The sequence below is a fragment of the Octodon degus genome, unplaced genomic scaffold (assembly GCF_000260255.1).
Source record: "Octodon degus isolate 3935 unplaced genomic scaffold, OctDeg1.0 scaffold00101, whole genome shotgun sequence".
NCBI classification, from domain to species: Eukaryota; Metazoa; Chordata; class Mammalia; order Rodentia; family Octodontidae; genus Octodon; species Octodon degus.
Genome location: NW_004524677.1, coordinates 3,081,085 through 3,099,983, shown reverse-complemented (window position 1 = coordinate 3,099,983; position 18,899 = coordinate 3,081,085). Strand labels below are relative to the sequence as shown.

At 34.1% G+C, this 18,899-nt stretch overlaps 1 protein-coding gene across 4 annotated transcripts in view; it reads left to right on the top strand.

Moving 5' to 3' along the window:
• Lrba (LPS responsive beige-like anchor protein) overlaps positions 1 to 18,899 on the top strand; it is a 752,085-nt gene that overhangs the window by 369,163 nt on the left and 364,023 nt on the right. For all 4 annotated transcript variants that reach the window (XM_004638688.2, XM_023723655.1, XM_023723657.1 and 1 more), the window contains one exon: positions 16,856 to 17,022. In XM_004638688.2, the coding sequence (XP_004638745.1) occupies positions 16,856 to 17,022 (167 nt within the window). The remainder of the gene's footprint in view (positions 1 to 16,855; positions 17,023 to 18,899) is intronic.

Here is an 18,899-nt window from a genome sequence, read left to right as displayed (position 1 = left end):
AATAGCTGAGTGTTGCTATGAAGTATACAAAGGAGGGATTCCAGTGTTTGGGATCCATCCATTGTCATGGTTCTGGTGGTAGGTGACAGAACCAAAACAATTTTACAGAAATGAGTAGACATATGTACACACACACACACACACACACACACACACACACACACGCATGCATAATTGAAACAAAAATGTATAAAAATAGAATTCAGATACCTCCCAGAAGGTTAATTGGAAACATTGACTAGAGAAAAGTTTGGTTTAGCAGAAAAAATTCAGGAGAAAGAAAAAAAGGAGAAAATTTTATTAGTGTGAAATAATGTAATATGGAAAGAAAATATTTTCTAGTATTTTTCCCTTGCTATGCATCTCAACATGTTTTTTGCACCTACCTTTCACATTTATTATGAATCTAATATGTGTGTTTCATATATATAAATTAAATGGATATTATATAAAATTTTCTGTGTCTGATACTATATCCTGAAACAATGCTTATTATGGGTTTTTTTTCAGTGTATTACCTTTTTTTGAGAATCTAACCTTGCGAAATTCACCCAAATGCAACCATAAAATTTTACAAGTGCTATTCAATGGTTTATGATTCTGGCTTGAGTGTCTCTTGTGTAAGGTTTGTGTGGTTTCTACACATCACTTGTTATCGGCAGAAAGCATGAACTGTTAGAGGCTGACCTTTTTCCTTTTTTTACTCCTTTTCTTTGTTATAGATGTCCATTTTCAAGTCCTGGATTATATTCTTTTTTGGACACCTTCTGAAGAGTTACTTGTAACCATTAAAAATAGGATAAAATTACTGGTATCTATTCAAGAAGATAAATCTTAGCTATTGATTCCTGTGTAGCAGAATCTATTTCTTATTTTAATATCAACACCTACCATAGGCTGGGAACATGGGAAGCTCCCATAAAAGATAGCTTAATGAATTATTGTTTAAATAATAGAAGATATAATTTGGGCTTGAGAAATGTTTCTTTGTTCAGCAAACTTAAATTTGAGTAATGTTCTCTTGTGAAACTTAGTTTCTATCTTGGTAAAAAAAAATATTTTGTTTAAAATTGCCTTCTGTTTAATGTTATCCTCTACATGCAGAATATCAGGAAATAGCAATTATTCTTCTTCCTTGCATTGCTTGTTAGGCTGCCATTGTTTTTCTTACCGAGTCTCTCTTTTTGTTTTTCTGTACTGAGACTGAACTCAAGACCTCAAGCTTGCCAGGCAGGTACTCTGCCACTGAGCTATCTCCTGACCCTCTTACTAAACCTTTAAGGATGGATAAAAGGCAAAAAATTTAAATCTTTATGCTAAGTATTTGCTTACCTTACAATTTAATGGTTGAAATATTAACCTACTGTAATGCTTAGATTTTTTTTTTTTTTTTTAGATTTTTAACATGGGGTGAGTAAAATCTCTAAAAAGTATATATAGATAACTTTTTTTGTTAAACAGGTCTTCATATTTATCTTTTATTTTATAAGCTTTAGAAGCATTACTTTAGGGCCGGGGAGATGGCTCAGTGGAATAAGCGCTTCCCTGGCAAACAAGCGCAAGGGTCTGAGTTCAATCCTCGGTTCCGCCAAAAAAAAAAAAAAAAAAAAGAAGCATTACTTTAATTTTATTTATTTAATGTATTTAGTACAGGGTCCACAGGATCTCATTATATAGATCACACTCGTAGTGGTCCTCCTGTTTTCAGCCTCCCAATCTGCTACTAATGTAACTATATAGTGTTGAACAGGATAATTTACTTAATATCTTTGTAATATGGGTGTCCATAAAGCATATTAGTGTGGCCTCTAATCTGGAGTTTATGATATTTTAGTCTAATTCAAAATATAGTGAGTAATAGAGAAAAAACAGCTGTTATCTGTTTCTCTCAATATATCTCTATATTGGCTCTTCCTCTAGTTCAAGAAATCTGCTTTATTGTTTTCTACCATCTCTTCTTTGACTGTAGTTTTTCTGGAGCCCAGGCCAAGGTGCTTCTGGTCTTAAAGTATTCTAAGAGTATTGGTTCTTTGTCAGTCCACAATTAAGCTTTTCTTTTGCTTCAGGTTGTTTGACTGTGGTACTAAACCATTAATTTTTGTAGGGAAATTTCTACTCAAATAGACTGTGAGTTGTTTGGTTTCCACAGGCCTCAGTTGTGCAATCACAGCATTTCTTAGTTTATTTTCAAATGAAATTCAGGCACATGTACCCTGGAATGTATTGTGCTTTAGAGATTCTTTTAGGAAGTGTTTTACTTTTTACTATAGCTTTTTGAAAATGCCAAGAGTAAGGCAGAGTTTATCACATTTTTTACCTCAATTTCTATGTGTAACTTTTCAGCAGATCATATACATAACTGTATAAGACAGATGTATATAACACATATGAAAAAGAATGCATAATTGGAAGGTTTTTTTTTCAATACTGTGGATTAAAACCATGTCCTATGCTAATCTAGGAATGTACTTTACCACTGAGCTGCATCTCAGCTGTTTTGTTTTTATTTTGAGACAGGGTCTTATTAAGTTACCGAGGCTGGCCTTGAATTTGTGATCTCTCTGCTTTACTTTCTGTACTGGTATTATAGATCTATGCCACTGTACCCAGTATCTTTGAAATTAGAGGAAGTGTCATTGGTGGGTAGAGGAAGATCACTTAGAAGTGAACTGATGAGTCTTTTTGTATTTGAAAATTGTAAATAATGTTTTCTAGCTTCAAAAATACAGGTGTGTTGCTGGGCATCCCATTAAAGCTGGGAAAGTAGAAAAAGTAGATAGTCCATAGCGTAGGTAAAATTGACTTACGCCTGTGCACATTGTTGATAAAATTAAATCCAAACTCAAAAATATTTTTTGTATCATCTAAATGTATTCTAATAATAGAACATGTGTTCTTTTTCTAGGAAACAGTCTGAATATATTTCTCACCAGTTATGCCAGGTTTCTATTTAAGCTTTTGATTTATGATATCTACAGATCATCTTAACAGGCAAGCAGATCATATATGGGTATAGAAGTTGCCTTTTAAAATGTTAATTTCAAAATAAACACAGAAATTAAGCTAATTAAAATTTTTCATTGAGTATTTCATACTATACTTATCACAGAATTTGCCCAGATTAATTTAAGCTACTAATATTTCGCTTTGTTAATAAATGTTAAACACAACATAAGATCAAGTATTTTCACACAAAATATTTTATTATAAAATTCATACAAAGAGATATAATTCATTTGGTTAAAAACAGTTTCTTTCTAATCAGTTTTAGCTGTTTAAATGTGGTTTGCAGACCAAATTATTTGTTAGTAGTCCATGAAGAGATGAGTACAGAAATTCAGGTAGTATTTAAAACATCTATAGTTTGGATGTAGTGTGATGTGACTGTACTTTCTTGTTTTCTTAAAATAAGAAAAATAAAAAATTAGTCTTTCTGTACAGGTTGTTTGAAAAATGGTGCCTAAAAGCTAGTTGATAATCATATGTGGTATTTGGAAATGCTTTATGTTCATTATCCATTTGATAATGAACATCCTCAGTGCACACTTAAGCTTTTCTTAACTGTGGAATAATAAACCTTTGAGGAATAATTCCATTATGAAAGAATTCGGTGAAAATGCATAAGAAAAATAAAAATCCCTGTCAAGATATTTAAAAAAGAGGTCCTGGGGGCTGAACTCAGGCCCTTGCGCTTGCCAGACAAGCACTTATTCAGCTGAGCTATCTCCCCAGCCCCAAAACACCCACTTTTTAAGTTGAATTCTCTTAATTTCTTTTCTTGCAGTTTTATGTTGCTTTTTCTATTTAAACTGAGCTCTTTCATCTTGTTGAGCAATTTTTTAGCCTTTCACTCCTCTCTGAAACTTTCTCTGATTCTGTTTAGTTCCTTCATACACACACACACACACACACACCCTCTTAGTATAGTTACTTTTATTTTATAATGATTTTGTTGAATTACACTGAGACGCTACAATGAAGTATGTTCTGTATGTTCCTGGTAACATCACAACTGAACCTATGATTACATAGTGTTAGTACCACCTGAAGGCAGTATTCTAATCATTTTCTATTTAGTTTTATGTCATCCTTTTGGAAAACCTATTACATGATCTCCTTTTTTAGGTGAGAAAACAGAGATGCAGTGCTTTAAATAACTTGCCCAAAGGAGGAGGTGGTGAGGAAAACAAAGAAAAATAATAATAACTTGCCCAAGCATACATTAGAACTAAGATTTAAACTCAGATCATCCAGCTCTGGATTTTATGCCCTTAACTATATACAGTGTTCACTTTGATTTTTATAAGATTGAACTTATTATTTATTTGTTTCTGGATTGTATGTTTGTTTTGATCTACTTTTGATATTTAAATGTAAGATTTACCTACTTATAGCAATAAAAATATAATTAAATTAAGTGACCCTATTAAGAGATAGTAGTTTTGTATGTTTAAAAAAAATCATATTATGGGTTAGGCATGTATGTAGCTCATTGGTAGAGCACTTGCCTAGCATTTGTGAGTTCTTAGGTTTAATTCTTAGCACTAGAAAAAATAATATTATGATTTAAAAATTATTTGCATTGTCTTTGCCCATCAATTAAATTTCAAATTTTATGGAACACAGGTACCAACCACATTTTAGTATATTTATCAAATATGTTGTATGCAGGCATTGTTGAAGGAGTCCAAAAGAGTCAGCTTGTCATTTGGAAGGTGTTTTGGATTTAGCTAAGAATTCTGTGGTTTTTATTACTAATGAGAACTCTGATGAAATAATAAAAATATAATACCATGTGTAGATTTGACACACTAGGGGAAACTACAGCTTTTTTAGTGTTGGTTTGCTTTTTATAAATACTGTATAAAGCATTTTTCAAACAGGTTTTTATTACCAAAGCCTAGAGTAAAAAGATTAGAACCTGTATTAATCTTCAAATCATTTAAAAATATTGAAGACTGCAGTTTGTAGAGATAAGAACCCAACACATTGTATGCAGTCCATTAAAACAGAAGAAATGGAAGAGATACCTTGATAAGTGTTCTGCCTGTTGTAACCTTGAATGCTATTATGGGTGGACTGGGAGGAGGAGGTGCTATATCTGTTTCATTGGCTTTGGCTTTTTCATGCTGAGAGAAATCAATACTTTGAGCCATTGCATGACAGAGAAATCACTTCAGAATTAAAGGTGGCTGTCACACATTGTCATTGGTTGACTTTTGTTTGCTGTTAAGGTTTTTAAGCTTTCATTTTTCTTAGTCATTTTAAGGAATCTGTTTAAGGATTCTGTAGAGAGCTTTAAGTCTGATGTAAGGGATCCAAGTACAAAGCAGCTTTTTCATTTATATTTTCTTAGATAACTTCCCTTTTAAATAGTTTCCAGTGAGACAAAACACTTACGATGAATGACTTGGGGGCAGATTGAGAAGTAGCACATTTAAAACTGTTTCACAAAAGCTTTGCTTAATTAATTAAAAATGTAATACCTTGTGGGACGCCCTGTGAACTAAAAAACTCAGAATTGCATGTAATAACATATACATAATAAAACATTATGTATATGTTTTAATCCTTTTTATTGTTTTTTTGCAATAAACAATGAAAGAAATTCTAGAAAACTGACCAAACAAGGAGATAGGAAGTGTTTTTTAATTTTCTTTTATGTATTTGGTCCAGGTTCTTACTAAGCAGTTCAGACTTGTAGTGATTCTCCTGTTATCAGCCTCCAGGTGCTGGGATTATGGGTATGTGCCACCATGCCTGGTATCTGTGATGGTTCAACCCGCCTGGGGGCATGGCCAGCTAGGCATGTGGTGCCAGGGATCAAACCCTGGTCCCTGCACTTGCCTAAGCAGGCGCTTGGTCTGCTGAGCTATCTCACTGGCCCTATGAAAAATTTTTTTCTTGATAGTGATATAGGGGGGAAACGATCTTGGTGGATGACCTCTAAAGGATATAGGGGAAAAAATGAAACTCCCAACCTGAAAGGTACCTGGGACAAGTTCATGTTCTCTAACAGAAACAAAGATGAAATAGCTCAGTGGATTAAAGCTCCTGCAAGCAGGATCAGGGGCAAAGTGGGGGGGGGGTGAGAGGGATTGAGGTTCTATCCCCAGGCCTGCTGTGCCAGCCCTGCCCCTGGGGTGCTCTGAGAGGACAGTTGAGACTGCCTGGTGGTGTGTGCTGTAATCCCAGTTCTTGGGAGGCTGTAAACAGTTGTATCACTAGGAGTCCAATCTAGTAGTGAGACCCTGAGCACCCTGTAGATCCTTCCCAAATCAATCAATCAATCCATCCATCCATCCAAAGAATTAATTTTAGGAACAAATGGAAGTTATGAGCAGAATATATTTATTGGGGGAAAGAAAGCTTCTGTCCAAGAGAGGGACAGAAGGGGTCCCCAAGCAGGTCATCCCCAGGAAGCTGTCTCTTCTTGGGATTTTTATAGAATAAAACCATGCAGTGAGGTGGGTCTAAGGTGGTGGAGAACATGGGAACTCACTTAGGTGGGCAGGAGGTGGGATAATACTGTAGTCAACTAATGAGATTACCATCCCTAGGGAAGTATGTAGCTGTATTTATTTCCTCTTTTGTCTTGAGGTCTGGCCCATATGGGAGTGTCTTATCTCTTCTAAGTTGCAAAGTCACCTCTTTGTCTTGAGGTCCTGGCCCTGTCTGACTGCCTATAATATTTCTATCTAATTCAGCTGTCTACGACAATAGAGTTTCTGTGATTTTTGTTTAAAAAACAAGTTTCTATTGCTTTTATCTGTAGAAATTTTAAACATAAAATTTTTGAAATTGGCATAATTTGTTTAACACAGCTTACTGAAGTATTTTTGAGATTTTTTAGCTTTGAAAATTTTAAGTGTAATTTATGTTTATTTTATAATAAGCTTACAGAATATGTGCTTTATAGCTTATTTCTCAAAAAGATAGTACCCTGTAAACCTAACTTGCAAAACAATACATTTCGTGCCATTAACTTACCACTTTAATTCCTACTAAAAGGACAAGTTTGTGAGACACCCTCTGCCATTTTATCGCAACCCCTTTCTGCCCGGTTAAGGTAATCACTGTTTTACTATTGTGGAAAGTATACATTCCATTTTTTTCCGCCAGCACTTCCTTCTTTTTCTACTATAATTCTTTACCAAATTTTGGCCTTTAAATAGACTCTGGTATTCTTATTTCAACTTATGTTTGTAAAATGCATTCTTTTTTTTACATTTTTCTATATTGTTTTCATTGCTGTATAACAGTCTATTATGAGAGGACAGTTTTTCTTTATATCTTTTGTTTTGTGGGTGCTTAGGTTGATTTCAGTGTTTAGTCATTTAGTCATTGGGAAGAACACTACTATAAACATTCTACACATTGTTTGGTGCATGTGTGCATACTGCAGCACTCCTGCCACTATTTTCTGTATCGAAGAATTGACTGCAGAATATTCATATTTTCAATTGCAGAAGATGTCATCACACTGTCTGTAATGGTTGATACATTGCATCAATTTGAGAAGTTAAAAACTTAACAAATCAGCTCAGCAGTTTCACACCCTAGGGCATCGAGGTCCCACCGTAGGGTGTGGATGTCCCACCCTAGGCCATGGAGGACCTAGCATCCAGTGATTCATCACTTAAAGGATACAAAAGGGAATTGAGGAAGGGTGGAGTGTTCCATTTCCTGGGAGGAACTCTGTTCTTCCTGAGTTAGCTTGGACATCACAGACTCCAGCCTCCACCTCGGATCCTTCAGCCTTCTGGTGTAGTCTTACCATCCTTCCATTGCAGATCCATGGGCCTTCTGATACAGACTTCCAGGGAACACTGAAGTAAACTCCAGACCTTCTACTGAATCCCTCAGTCTCCAGTGTGCAGATGTCCTCTGCACGCTTTTCCTTGTCTAACTCTGTGGCTGACCTTCCTAAGCCAATCTTGTAATTTCTTATACATTTGTACATGTTGTGTTATATCTGTTCCTCTAGTAAAACCTTGACTGGTACACTGTCTTACAAAAGTGTCTACTTCCAATACCAGAGTATAATTGTTTACCATTATTTTATTTTCCTTAAAGTGTAGAGGAGATTTTTATTTTAGCATGCTGGTAGGTGTATTTTTATTTTGTACTTTTTAAACAAATGAAGTGGTCCATCTTTTTTGTGCCACATAAATTGTCTGTTTTTTACTTTGGAGAAATAGCTGTGTCTCTAGTACTTTTTGGATATGAGTATTTCAACCACTTCTCCCTATCTGTACCTTGCCTCTGCACTTTCTAAGAATTTCTTAAACTTTATCAAAGTACTGTATAGCTTACATATAATAAGATATACCCATTTTCAGTATACATTTTATTTTTAACCAAGTCTATACCTCTGTATTTAATCCCCCAATGCTGAAAGTAAATGACAAAAGGAAGCAATACTCATTCATGATTATTATAGCCATCACAGTTGAGAAAGAAAATTTCTTACATCCTAGGGCATTAGTGGTATATATAGGGCACAAGTGCTGCAGTAGGCTGTTTGTATCATTGAAAACTCTGAAAGGTTTGTCATCACTGTGCTGGGTTATTTCATTATGGTTAGTTTCTCCCCCCATATTCATAGCTATCCATAGAAAACTACTGGTTTAATTTCTCTTATTATAGCATATATATGGAATCAGTATGTTTTCTGTTGTCTTAATTTTGTTGATCATCATACGGTTCTTTATATTCACTTATACGGTTGTATATATTACCATTATTTTTCTTCATCACTAAAGAATAGTATTACCTTTTAAAATCTGTTCATCGGTAGAGAGATACTGGGTTGTTTCCAGTGTTGGATTGTTTCCAGGTTTTGATTCTTATCACTAACATTTTCATGTAAGTTATTTTTGTGTGACTGTGTTCTTCTTTGAGTATATACCTAGGAGTGGAATTGCTAGGTACCACTGTAATATAGTAAATACTTAAACTTAGAAGAAGCTGCCAGACTTTTCTCTCTCTCTCTCTTTTTTTTTTTTTTTTTTTTTTTGTGGTGCTGGGTTTCTAACTTTGGGCCTTGGAGATGCTACATTTCAGCTTTGTCATTTTCTAGGACAATTGTAGACTTTTCATTCTAAGTGAGAGCTTTAGTTATTCTCTGTCCTGGTCAACACTTGCATGTTGTTTAGTATTCGTTCATTTAGTGGGTATATGTATATTGTTGTGTTTATTGTGATATCTTTTTGCACTTGCCTACTGAATATCTTCTCAGGTGCTTGTTAAGGATTTCTGCTTCTTTTGTGAAGTGTACAAATCCTTTGCACATTCTCTTCATTAGGGCTGTATTGAAGAGCCTGCTCTCCCATGCCTGCTCCAGACTTTTAATTGTGTAATATGGTCAAGAGCACAAAGTCCTACAACTTGTTTTTCTCTTGTAATACTGTTTTGCTATTACTTTCTTCTGTTTCTGTATATTTTAGAATAAGCTCCATAAAGATAAAAAGTTTTGTTGAATTTTTTAAGATTATGTTGAATCTTTAAATCACTTTGAGGTGAATAAACATGTTAATGATACTGAAGGCTTTTGATTTTTTGATACCTTTTGTTATTTTTTTCATTTTCAACATTGGGAAATTGAGAACAACACACTGTGGCAGGCAAATGCTCTAGCACTGAGCTACATCCCTAGCCTATTTTATTTTTCATTTTGAGGCAGGATCTCCCTAAGTTTCCCCAGCTTGCCTAGAACTTGTGATCTTTCTGCCTCAGTCTAGTGAGTTATGGGATTACAAATGTGTACCATTGTGCTGAGTTAACAACATTGAGTTTTAAAGTCTATGAACATTTTTCTGTTTCCCCATTAATTTAACTTCTACTAAGTATTTCATGTTTTCAGTGCTTTTTTAGTTATCATCCCCCCCATGTCTGCCCCTTCGTCCTTCCTCTTTTCTCCTTTCCCTTCTTTCTTTTCCTTTTCCCTGCTCTTCTCTACTCCCTCCCTTTCCCCTCTCTTCAAAAATGCAACCCAGGGTCTCAGACATGCTAGACAGGTATTATTTATTTTCTACTTGGTTACCTGAATGTATCACATACAAAAGAAGACTATTGCACTTCCTTTCTTTCCAGAATGTTGGCTTTTCACTTCTTATTTTGCCTCATCAGACTGGGTTAGGATGTCCATTACAGTACTGAATGGAAGTCATGAAAAGGTGCATACTTGTTTTGTCCCTTATTTTAGCTAAATAGTTGTTTTAGATGTCCTCAAAGATTGAGGACATAGTCTGCTAGTTTTAAGTTTTTTAAAATCATGAATGAGTGTTGAATATGGTGAAATGTTTTTGTTTAGAAATTATATCTGTCTATCTATCTATCTATCTATCTATCTATCTATCTATCTATCTATCTCACAAGGCCTCACTACGTAGCTTGAACTCATAGTGATCCTCCTGTTTTCAGCCTTCCCATCATTGGAATTACAGGTGTTTGTCGCCACACCCAGTCTCAGTGGCATGCTCAGAGTACCAGGGAGTGGGGTGGCACAGCATGTGGTACTGGGGATGAACCTGGGTCCTTGCACTTGCCAAGCAGGCATTTAGACTGCCAAACTATCTCCCCAACCCTGATAGTGCATATGAATGTTGGTACAGTATTTTGTTAAGGATCTTACATTTGACCTTATAATGTATGTTTTACATAAGTTATTTGTTTTTATTTTTCTCTTCATGTAATATAAAATTGGTTACAATGTATAATTTGGTTGCTGGACATCATGGTGCATGCCTGTAGTTCCAGTACTTCGGAGACTGAGGCAGGAGGATTGCTGAGAGTTCAAGAGAGGCCTGGCCTCTAAAGTGGTGTCAAAATCAATCTGAACTGCATACCACAACCCTGTCTAAAAATAAAAAAGCCCAAAACAAACACACAAACATACAATGTATAATTTATCTTAGAGTACCTGGAAGAATTTAAGATAGACATTGTTTCTTTCTTAAATGTTGGTAGAATTGACCAATATTGCCTTGTGGGCCTGAACCTTCTTTGTGGAGTTTAAGCATCTTTAATAATGGTAGGTCTATTCATGTTTCCTATTTCTTCTTGAAAGTCAGTTTTGGTAATTTGTATCTTTCGTGGATTTTGTCTATGTTATCAAAAATATTAGGGTTCGGGGAGATGGCTCAGTGGAATAAGCACTTCCCTGGCAAGCGCAAAGGCCTGAGTTCAATCCCTGGCTCGGCAAAAAAAAAGTACTAAAATATCATAACATTGTTCATAATGTTTATTTATTAACTTTTATATCTATAGTATATTTTCTCCTTTTTTACTGTCTAAAGGATATGAAGTATCCTTCCTTTCCATTTATAAAATTGTCTCTTTTTTGTTTTTGAACATTCTTGGTAAATATTTGTTAAATTTGTTAAAAAGCCATCAGATTTTTATTAATGTTTTTCTTGATGAAATTTCTTTTGGCCCATTTTTAAATTTTAGTTATGTCACTGTTTCCTGTTAACTTATTTTTGTTTTTCAGGTTTTTTCTGCTCTTGCATAGAAGTTTAGGTTAATGATATTAGATGTTGGATTCGTTAATTTTGCCATTCTCACCTGTTCTAATTTTTAAAGCCATAAGATTTTCTTTAAATGATCCTTTAGCTGATTCTAAAATTGATTCGTAAGTTGCCTGGATAACTTTAACTTACAATTTGTTGAAAATTTTGAAGATACTGTTTACCTCTTGTTTTCATCCAAAGTATTTCTATATTGCTAGATGTCTTTCTCTGTAACTTCCTCATCTCTGCTATTTGCTAGCCATCACTGTCTCAGTAGATTTTATTTTTAAGAAAAGAAAGAAAATATATTGTTTTTATAACAAGTTTTCAGGATATTTAGAAAGCAGTACATAATTTGAATATGTCTGGAATATAGGCTGCCTAGCAGGCAGAAAGAAAGATTACATGTTTGGTTGAATAATAGGTCACAAGGTCTAGATATATATGTTCTGTATCAGAATTCTTTGTGAAGTAATATTGAAACTGCTCATAAGAGAACAATTAGATGATTTCTATTGTTAGCTAGTAGAGATATGTTTAAGAGCAGTGATGTATATTTCACTGGATTTGGTAAAATGGAGTGGATGCAGTGCCATTGCAGAAAATTTAGAAGTCACAGGTTTCAGCAAAGAGATCTTTCCCTCTGAAATGTAGCAGCATATTTGGAATAAAGGTGAAAGATTCAGTCTTGTACATTTCTAATTTTAGGTATTTATTGAAAATAGATATTATGCTACAGATCGAAATGTGGGCTATTATTTGAAAAACAAGTGCCTGGCCACTAGTAGGAAAAGTAGTCAGATCAGTGGGAGAAGGAAGCCAGAGTAAGCTTTTTAATTTCAAGATCTCTCATCCCTGAACCTTTATGCATAAGGCAAATAATAAAGGTTGATATGTGGTGAGAAAGATTTATATCTACTGTCATCTGTACTTCATTTACATTTAAAGGGCAAAAGTAAGCTGAATTACCTGAATTACAAATAGCTGTTCTAAATTGTTTTCAGCTTTAGTTTTTAATCTTTTTTTATTTTTAATTTTTTTTTGCTGTTTTTGGATTTTGTCTAGAAGGAAGTTTATTTTTATTTTAATTCCATAGTAGTAAGTCTTAGCTTTCTTTAGCAGTAGTCAAATACAATGGAATTGTTAGTTTCTGAGATAACTTATTTGTTTTGATTTTTAAATTCAGATGTTTTTGTAGTCATATTGGGATATGAGTGAATAAAATTGTGAAGTCTAATAGAAAAGGTGTATTATGCATAGGAAAATAGAAAACTTGATATAAAGTAAGAAATCATGACTAAGGTTGAATGAAAGTTTTACATTTGACTCCTTTTTTATAGTCTTTGTATGTGGCAGTTTTTTATAAAGGTTTCTTGGGGTACCTCCACTTAATCTTCAAACCCAAATACATACGCATCTATGCATCTATAGACCAGTGATACATAACATAATTTCCACAAAATGTATTATTGGTATTAATAAGAGCATCTTCAAGTTAAATTATAAAGACATTTTAAAAAATAGATACAAGTTCATTGTGTCTTTAAGGAACATTCTTGTTTAGTTTGCTTTCATCATGCTTTAAGGTCAGATTTTACTCTGATGTTCTACAAATAGACAGAGATTGATAATCAGGAAAGAATAGTCCTTTAATGTGATTTATATCTATAGATTTTATGTCAAATATGAAAAGTTGCTGTTCAAATTGTAAAGGAGGACCCATTAAAGAATACTTTAAACCATTTTCAGTATGTAGTTTACCTGGAGATGTGACTTTTAGAATTATTCTTTTTCAAGCAAATTTTAGTAGCTTATCAAATGTTTATAAAATATAATTTGATAAAGTTGTTCTACTGCTAATAAAGGCATAGTAAGCTATTTGATAGGATCTTACTGGGAATTTTTAGTACTGTTTAATATGAAGGTATATGAGTGTGTCAGGCATACAGAAACAAATGATTTTCTAGATTCCACTAATTATTTGAATTTCAGGTAAAGGTAATGAAAGGCAAATTGTTGATATATTTGGGAATATTGAAAGATTTAACATTTGTCTCCCATTCTGCATTATTCCTTTCAGTACATAATTGCGTTGAATGTGAAGTAACCTATTAGTTGTTCTTAATTCATACACAACCTCCCCAAAATACCACATAGGAAGTAACTTTTTTTTCACAATGAAAAAATTCCCTAAACATCTTCCTTTAAAAGTACTATCCCTTCAGATATTTTAAATTTTTTTGTACATATATTTTTTTCCAAACTCTGCTCACCTTTGGCTTATTTCACATAATCATTAAAAAAATACAGCATATGCACTTGTATTTAATTAGTTAAAATCTAGCTCTGCATTGAATATTGCTTTCGTTTTCCACTTTGGTGTTTAGTTTCAATTCAGTTGATTTAATTTCAATTCAGTTTTCAAGTTCTCTCTCACACATTTCACAAAGTCTTCTAGTTGACAGATTCTTTAGCTGATATAACCCATCATTTTGCAGATAAGGACATTTGCCTAAAAAATGTGAATAAGGTAATTGTTCAAGACTGGCAGGATACATTAATGAGATAGTTCTGTTATCTGGATTTTATTTTGCCTCTGACTTTATACTAATTCATATAAACATAATGATCATGTGTGTGTGTGTGTGTGTGTGTGTGTGCGCGCGCGCGCGTGCAATTACTAGGGATTGAACACAGGGCTACCTCGAAGGCCTTAAATACTTTTTTTATTTTGAGACAGGATATTCCTAAGTTGCCCAGACTGGGCTCACAGTTGTCATTTTTCTGACTCAGCCTCCCAAAAGTGCTAGGATTAGCAGTGTGTGTGACCTTGCCTGGCTGTCACATAATTTTTAGTTAATTTGTTCTGTCTTTATCCTCCATTCCAAAATTTCTTTACTGTATTATTGTTTTTGCCTATTTTATGTGTGTGTGTCTAGCTATCACTTTTCCAGTCCCAGAAACTGATTTATGTTTTGTGCTTTTTTTTGTTTGTGGTACTGGGGATTGAACTCAGGACCATGTGCTTGTCAGACAGGTGCTTAAGCTGCTGAGTTATCTCCCCGGCTATGTTTCATGCTTTGCCTTTGCTTTAACTCCATTTGTTTTATTCTCATGTACGAATGTTTCATTTTTTTAAGCTTGGCACGGTCATTCACGTCTGCATTTGGGAGGCTGAAGGAAGAAAAACATTACAAATTTGTGTATTAAGCACAGAGACAACCTGTGCTACACAGTGAGCCTGTTTCAAAAGCACAAAACAAAACAAAAGCAAACAAGAAAGACCTACCTTCTTACTTTTCATTATTAAATTCACCCTTAGATTCCTGTTGTATATGATTACTCAGACTGAGAATTGCTTGATTTATTATGTAGGTTCATATATATATCCCATATATTTTGGGTTGCTTTTGATGTAAAGAGTGGAAAACCCAGTTCATGAGAACATGTAATGACCAAGAGTTTTTTGGGACTAGTAAATCTTTAAAACAAGACCTGTAGCAAGTCAAAAGCAGTGGTGAACCTATGGCTGGTATGCCATGGCCACTTAATGAGATAGTTCTGCTATCTGGATTTTACTTTGTCTCTGACTTTATGTTCGTTCATGTAAATATATAATTGTGTGTGTGTGCGCATGTGCACGCGTGCACGTGCGCACACAGATATTATTAGTGATTGAACATGGGTATATCCCAGCTCTTGAATAATTTTTTTATTTTGAGACATTGTGTCCTTGAAAAGCTGTTTGACACAAACATTGAAAGCTCTGAAAAGTTTGAAAAGTCTCAAAAGTTTGCCTCCACTAGTCTTAAGACAATCTGTTCTTTAGGGTTTGATTGTTCTGTAAGGTCATGATTTCATCTGGAATAAATCTATTTTTCTCTTAATTCTCACAGTTCTATTCTTTAGGTTTTGGCTTTATCTTAAAGCAAGCTTCCCCCATAGTATAGATAGAGAGAGATTTCAATACTCATAAAGTAAATATTTCACTGAGAGGAAGGAGAGAACTTTCCACTTATTGCAGCAGTTAGATCAGGTGCTGTCCCTGAGTCAGTGGTCAGTGCTGATGTGATTATTGCCCTGATAGGTTTAGGATAATCAGTGCTCTCTTGCTGCTGGGTCTAAGTTAGGGTTGTGTGTGGGAGCTATCTTTTCAAACTGGTACTGTATGCAGTAGTAGAAGCAGGCAACTACAGTATATGTCACATACTAAATAGGTAGTATTTCTGTTGACATCTAATTTAGGTTACCCATTGGAGGGTGTGTGTGTGTGTTAACATTTGGAAATTAGATCTGGGAAAGTATCAAACTTACATTCATGCAAATTTCCTCTTTTAATTAATATTTTTAACATAGTATCTGAAATATGATACCACAAATACTTGAATTCTTGAGTATTTTGGACATTAATGATTGTATTATGTTAAACTTTAATGCACATGTAGGTCACCTCAGGATCTTACTAAAATCCAAATACTATTTCATCAAGTTTGGGATGGACCTGAGATTTTGCACATTTGATCTTGCAGGTGATTTCACTGCTGTATATCTATTTTACATAGTTAGAATTCAGTTTTTTTTTCTTTCTTTCTTTCTTCCTTTCTTTTTTTTTTTTTTTTTTTTTTTTTTTTTTTGGTGGAACTGGGGATTGAACTCAGGGCCTTGCACTTACCAGGGAAGCGCTTATTCCACTGAGCCATCTCCCTGGCCCATAGTTAGAATTCAAAAGACTAAGATGCTTTAGTTTCTAAAGGTGTGGACTAGCTCATTGCACTCCTCTAAGCTACTTTTGTGTATTCTTGGTGCCATAGCAGTGACCTCATAACTTATCCTGTTCCATTATAATTCATTCTCCATAGTGACAGCCATAATGATCATTTTAATATATAAATTGGTCTATCACTCCACTACGGAAGACTTTTCATTGATATTTCCTTTCATGAGAATAAAACCTAAATTTTTCACCATAATTTTGCTGCGCCAATGACACAAAGCACCTTTATGTCTCCAAACTAATTTCATACCTTTATTAAAGCAAGTCACTGTGACTTAAGTCGTTTGCACTTTCACTCATGCTATCTTGTAATTCTAGATCCCTGCATTTATGTGACTGGCTATTCTAGGTCTGTTGTTAACTATATTTTAAGATTAACTTGAACGAAGTAAATTCTTGAGGGGTGTTGTATCAAGAAAGCCGATCAGTAAATGTTAGCCAAGTAATTTAGAGAAAGATAGGAAAGTAAAGTTTGTGTTTGTTGTATCTATACTGAAGATTATTGACTGTTGTGTTTTAAACCTCCCATATGTTACAATATTAATAAACATTTTTTTTTCTATTCAAGTCTCTGTGTGCCCAGTATTCTGCAGACAAGCGAGAAGAGGAAAAGATGTGTGATCATTTGATAAGAGCAGCTAAATATCGAGACCATGTGACAGCAACTCAGCTAATCCAGAAAATTATCAACATTCTTACAGACAAGCATGGCGCCTGGGGAAATTCCACAGTGAGGTAAAGGGATACGTGTAGGATTTGCTACCTGATTTTCTATAGATGGTCTAGCTTTAGATAATTATCTTTGAATATGCTCAGTGCTAGACAAAGACCAGAGTAATTTATTTTTGTATTTCAACATTTACTGTGAATTTAAAACAAAAGGAGAGGTTTTTATGACTGCAGTTACAGATCCTTCTAGATACGTTAGTTTCCTCAGTTGTTTGCTTAGAAAATTTACGCTTATTTATTTATTGGGAAGTGAATTGTTAAGGGTAGCAGTTAACAAAACTTTAGGTGCAATTGTAGAATTTCTACAAATGCACCATTTTACTTTTAAAATGTACTTGCTACACTTTTAAGTTTTTAGTACATATTTGAAAATGTAATGTTTTTATTGTCATTGCAAATTACAGGACTATGATGATAAAAAACATTAACTGCTTTCTCTAAAATTTTATTGATTATATATTTATCTCCTTTTAAAATACAATCTAAGAACCGGCCGAATAGTTCAGCAGATTAAAGTGCCTACTTAGGCAGACGCAGGGGCCAGGAGTTCAATCCCTGGCCTGCCATGCCAGCCCTGCCCACGGGGCGTGCTGAGATGGCTACTGAGATGGGCATGGTGGCACGCGCCTGTAATCCCAGCACCTGGGAGGCTGCAAACAGGAGGATCACTACAAGTCTGATCTATGCAGTGAGATCCTGTATACCCTGTAGACCCTGTCCTAAATACAAAATAAATAAATAAAAAATAAAATGCAATCTAACCATTCAACTCTTTTTTGCCTTAAGGTGTAAGCAATTCACAAATTGTAAAATGTGTCTCTGAAGACTTTTATGCTATAAAACTTATATTATTTGACTTTTTTACATAATGTTTTTGACAGTGTTGTATATTCTACTAGAAGAAATGTTTTCATTTCTGGATAACTTTTTCTTTAAAAGAAAACAATAAATTGGGTAAGAATAATTTGCTTACACTTATATTTAATCAACTATGTCTTGTAGACATCAAATTCTAATTCAGAAACTTTACTGTAAAACTGATTTCCATTTTTGCAAGATAAACTTTTAAACATTTTAAATTGAAAATCACCTTTAACTGATATATTTTAGGAGACATGTCCATTAGTATATATTTCATGATGTTTACTATGAAATTTACTTACATACAATGAAATATATTTCTGGGCATGCAATTTTAAGTTTCCAGTGTTGTAGGCTAATATTTAAGGGAAAAAGCAAACCAATATAAACCAAAACACCAGAAAAAAGACTGGAGCATGTTTGTTTATCTTGTTCCAGTTGTCTCAGGTGTAAGAGTGGTTATAGAATGGCATGTATTACTGGGTCAGTGATCTTTGGTACCTTCTTTTATGATGTCTGAATGCCCATGACTGTGTGTATATATTGTACTGTTAAGGGTTTTAAAATTTTGTGGTGTTTTTATGTTACAAATTTGATATCATTTTGACACTAGTACTACATATAAATTAGGATAATACTTTGATGTATAGTACCTGGCACATTGTGAGAAGTGAATTGTTTGTTGACTTTTTTTTTGAAAAGTGATTTTTTTTCCTAAAGGTAATTTTAGAAAATTTTTAAAATGAAATATCTTTAGATAAAACTTATCCTAGGTATTTCATGGGTTATTTTACTGTATTATTATTATTATTATTATTATTATTATTATTTTTAGTTGAATTGTTTTTTAGGAGAGATTTATGTTTTGGTTTTGGTGCCTAGGATGGAACCCAGGGCTTCCCGCTTGCCAGGCAAGCATTCTCTTTTTTCTTTTTTTAATAGCGTCTCAGTATGCATATTGGACTCATAGTGATCTTCCTGTTTTCAGCCTTCCAAGCACTGGGATTATAGGCACGCGCCAC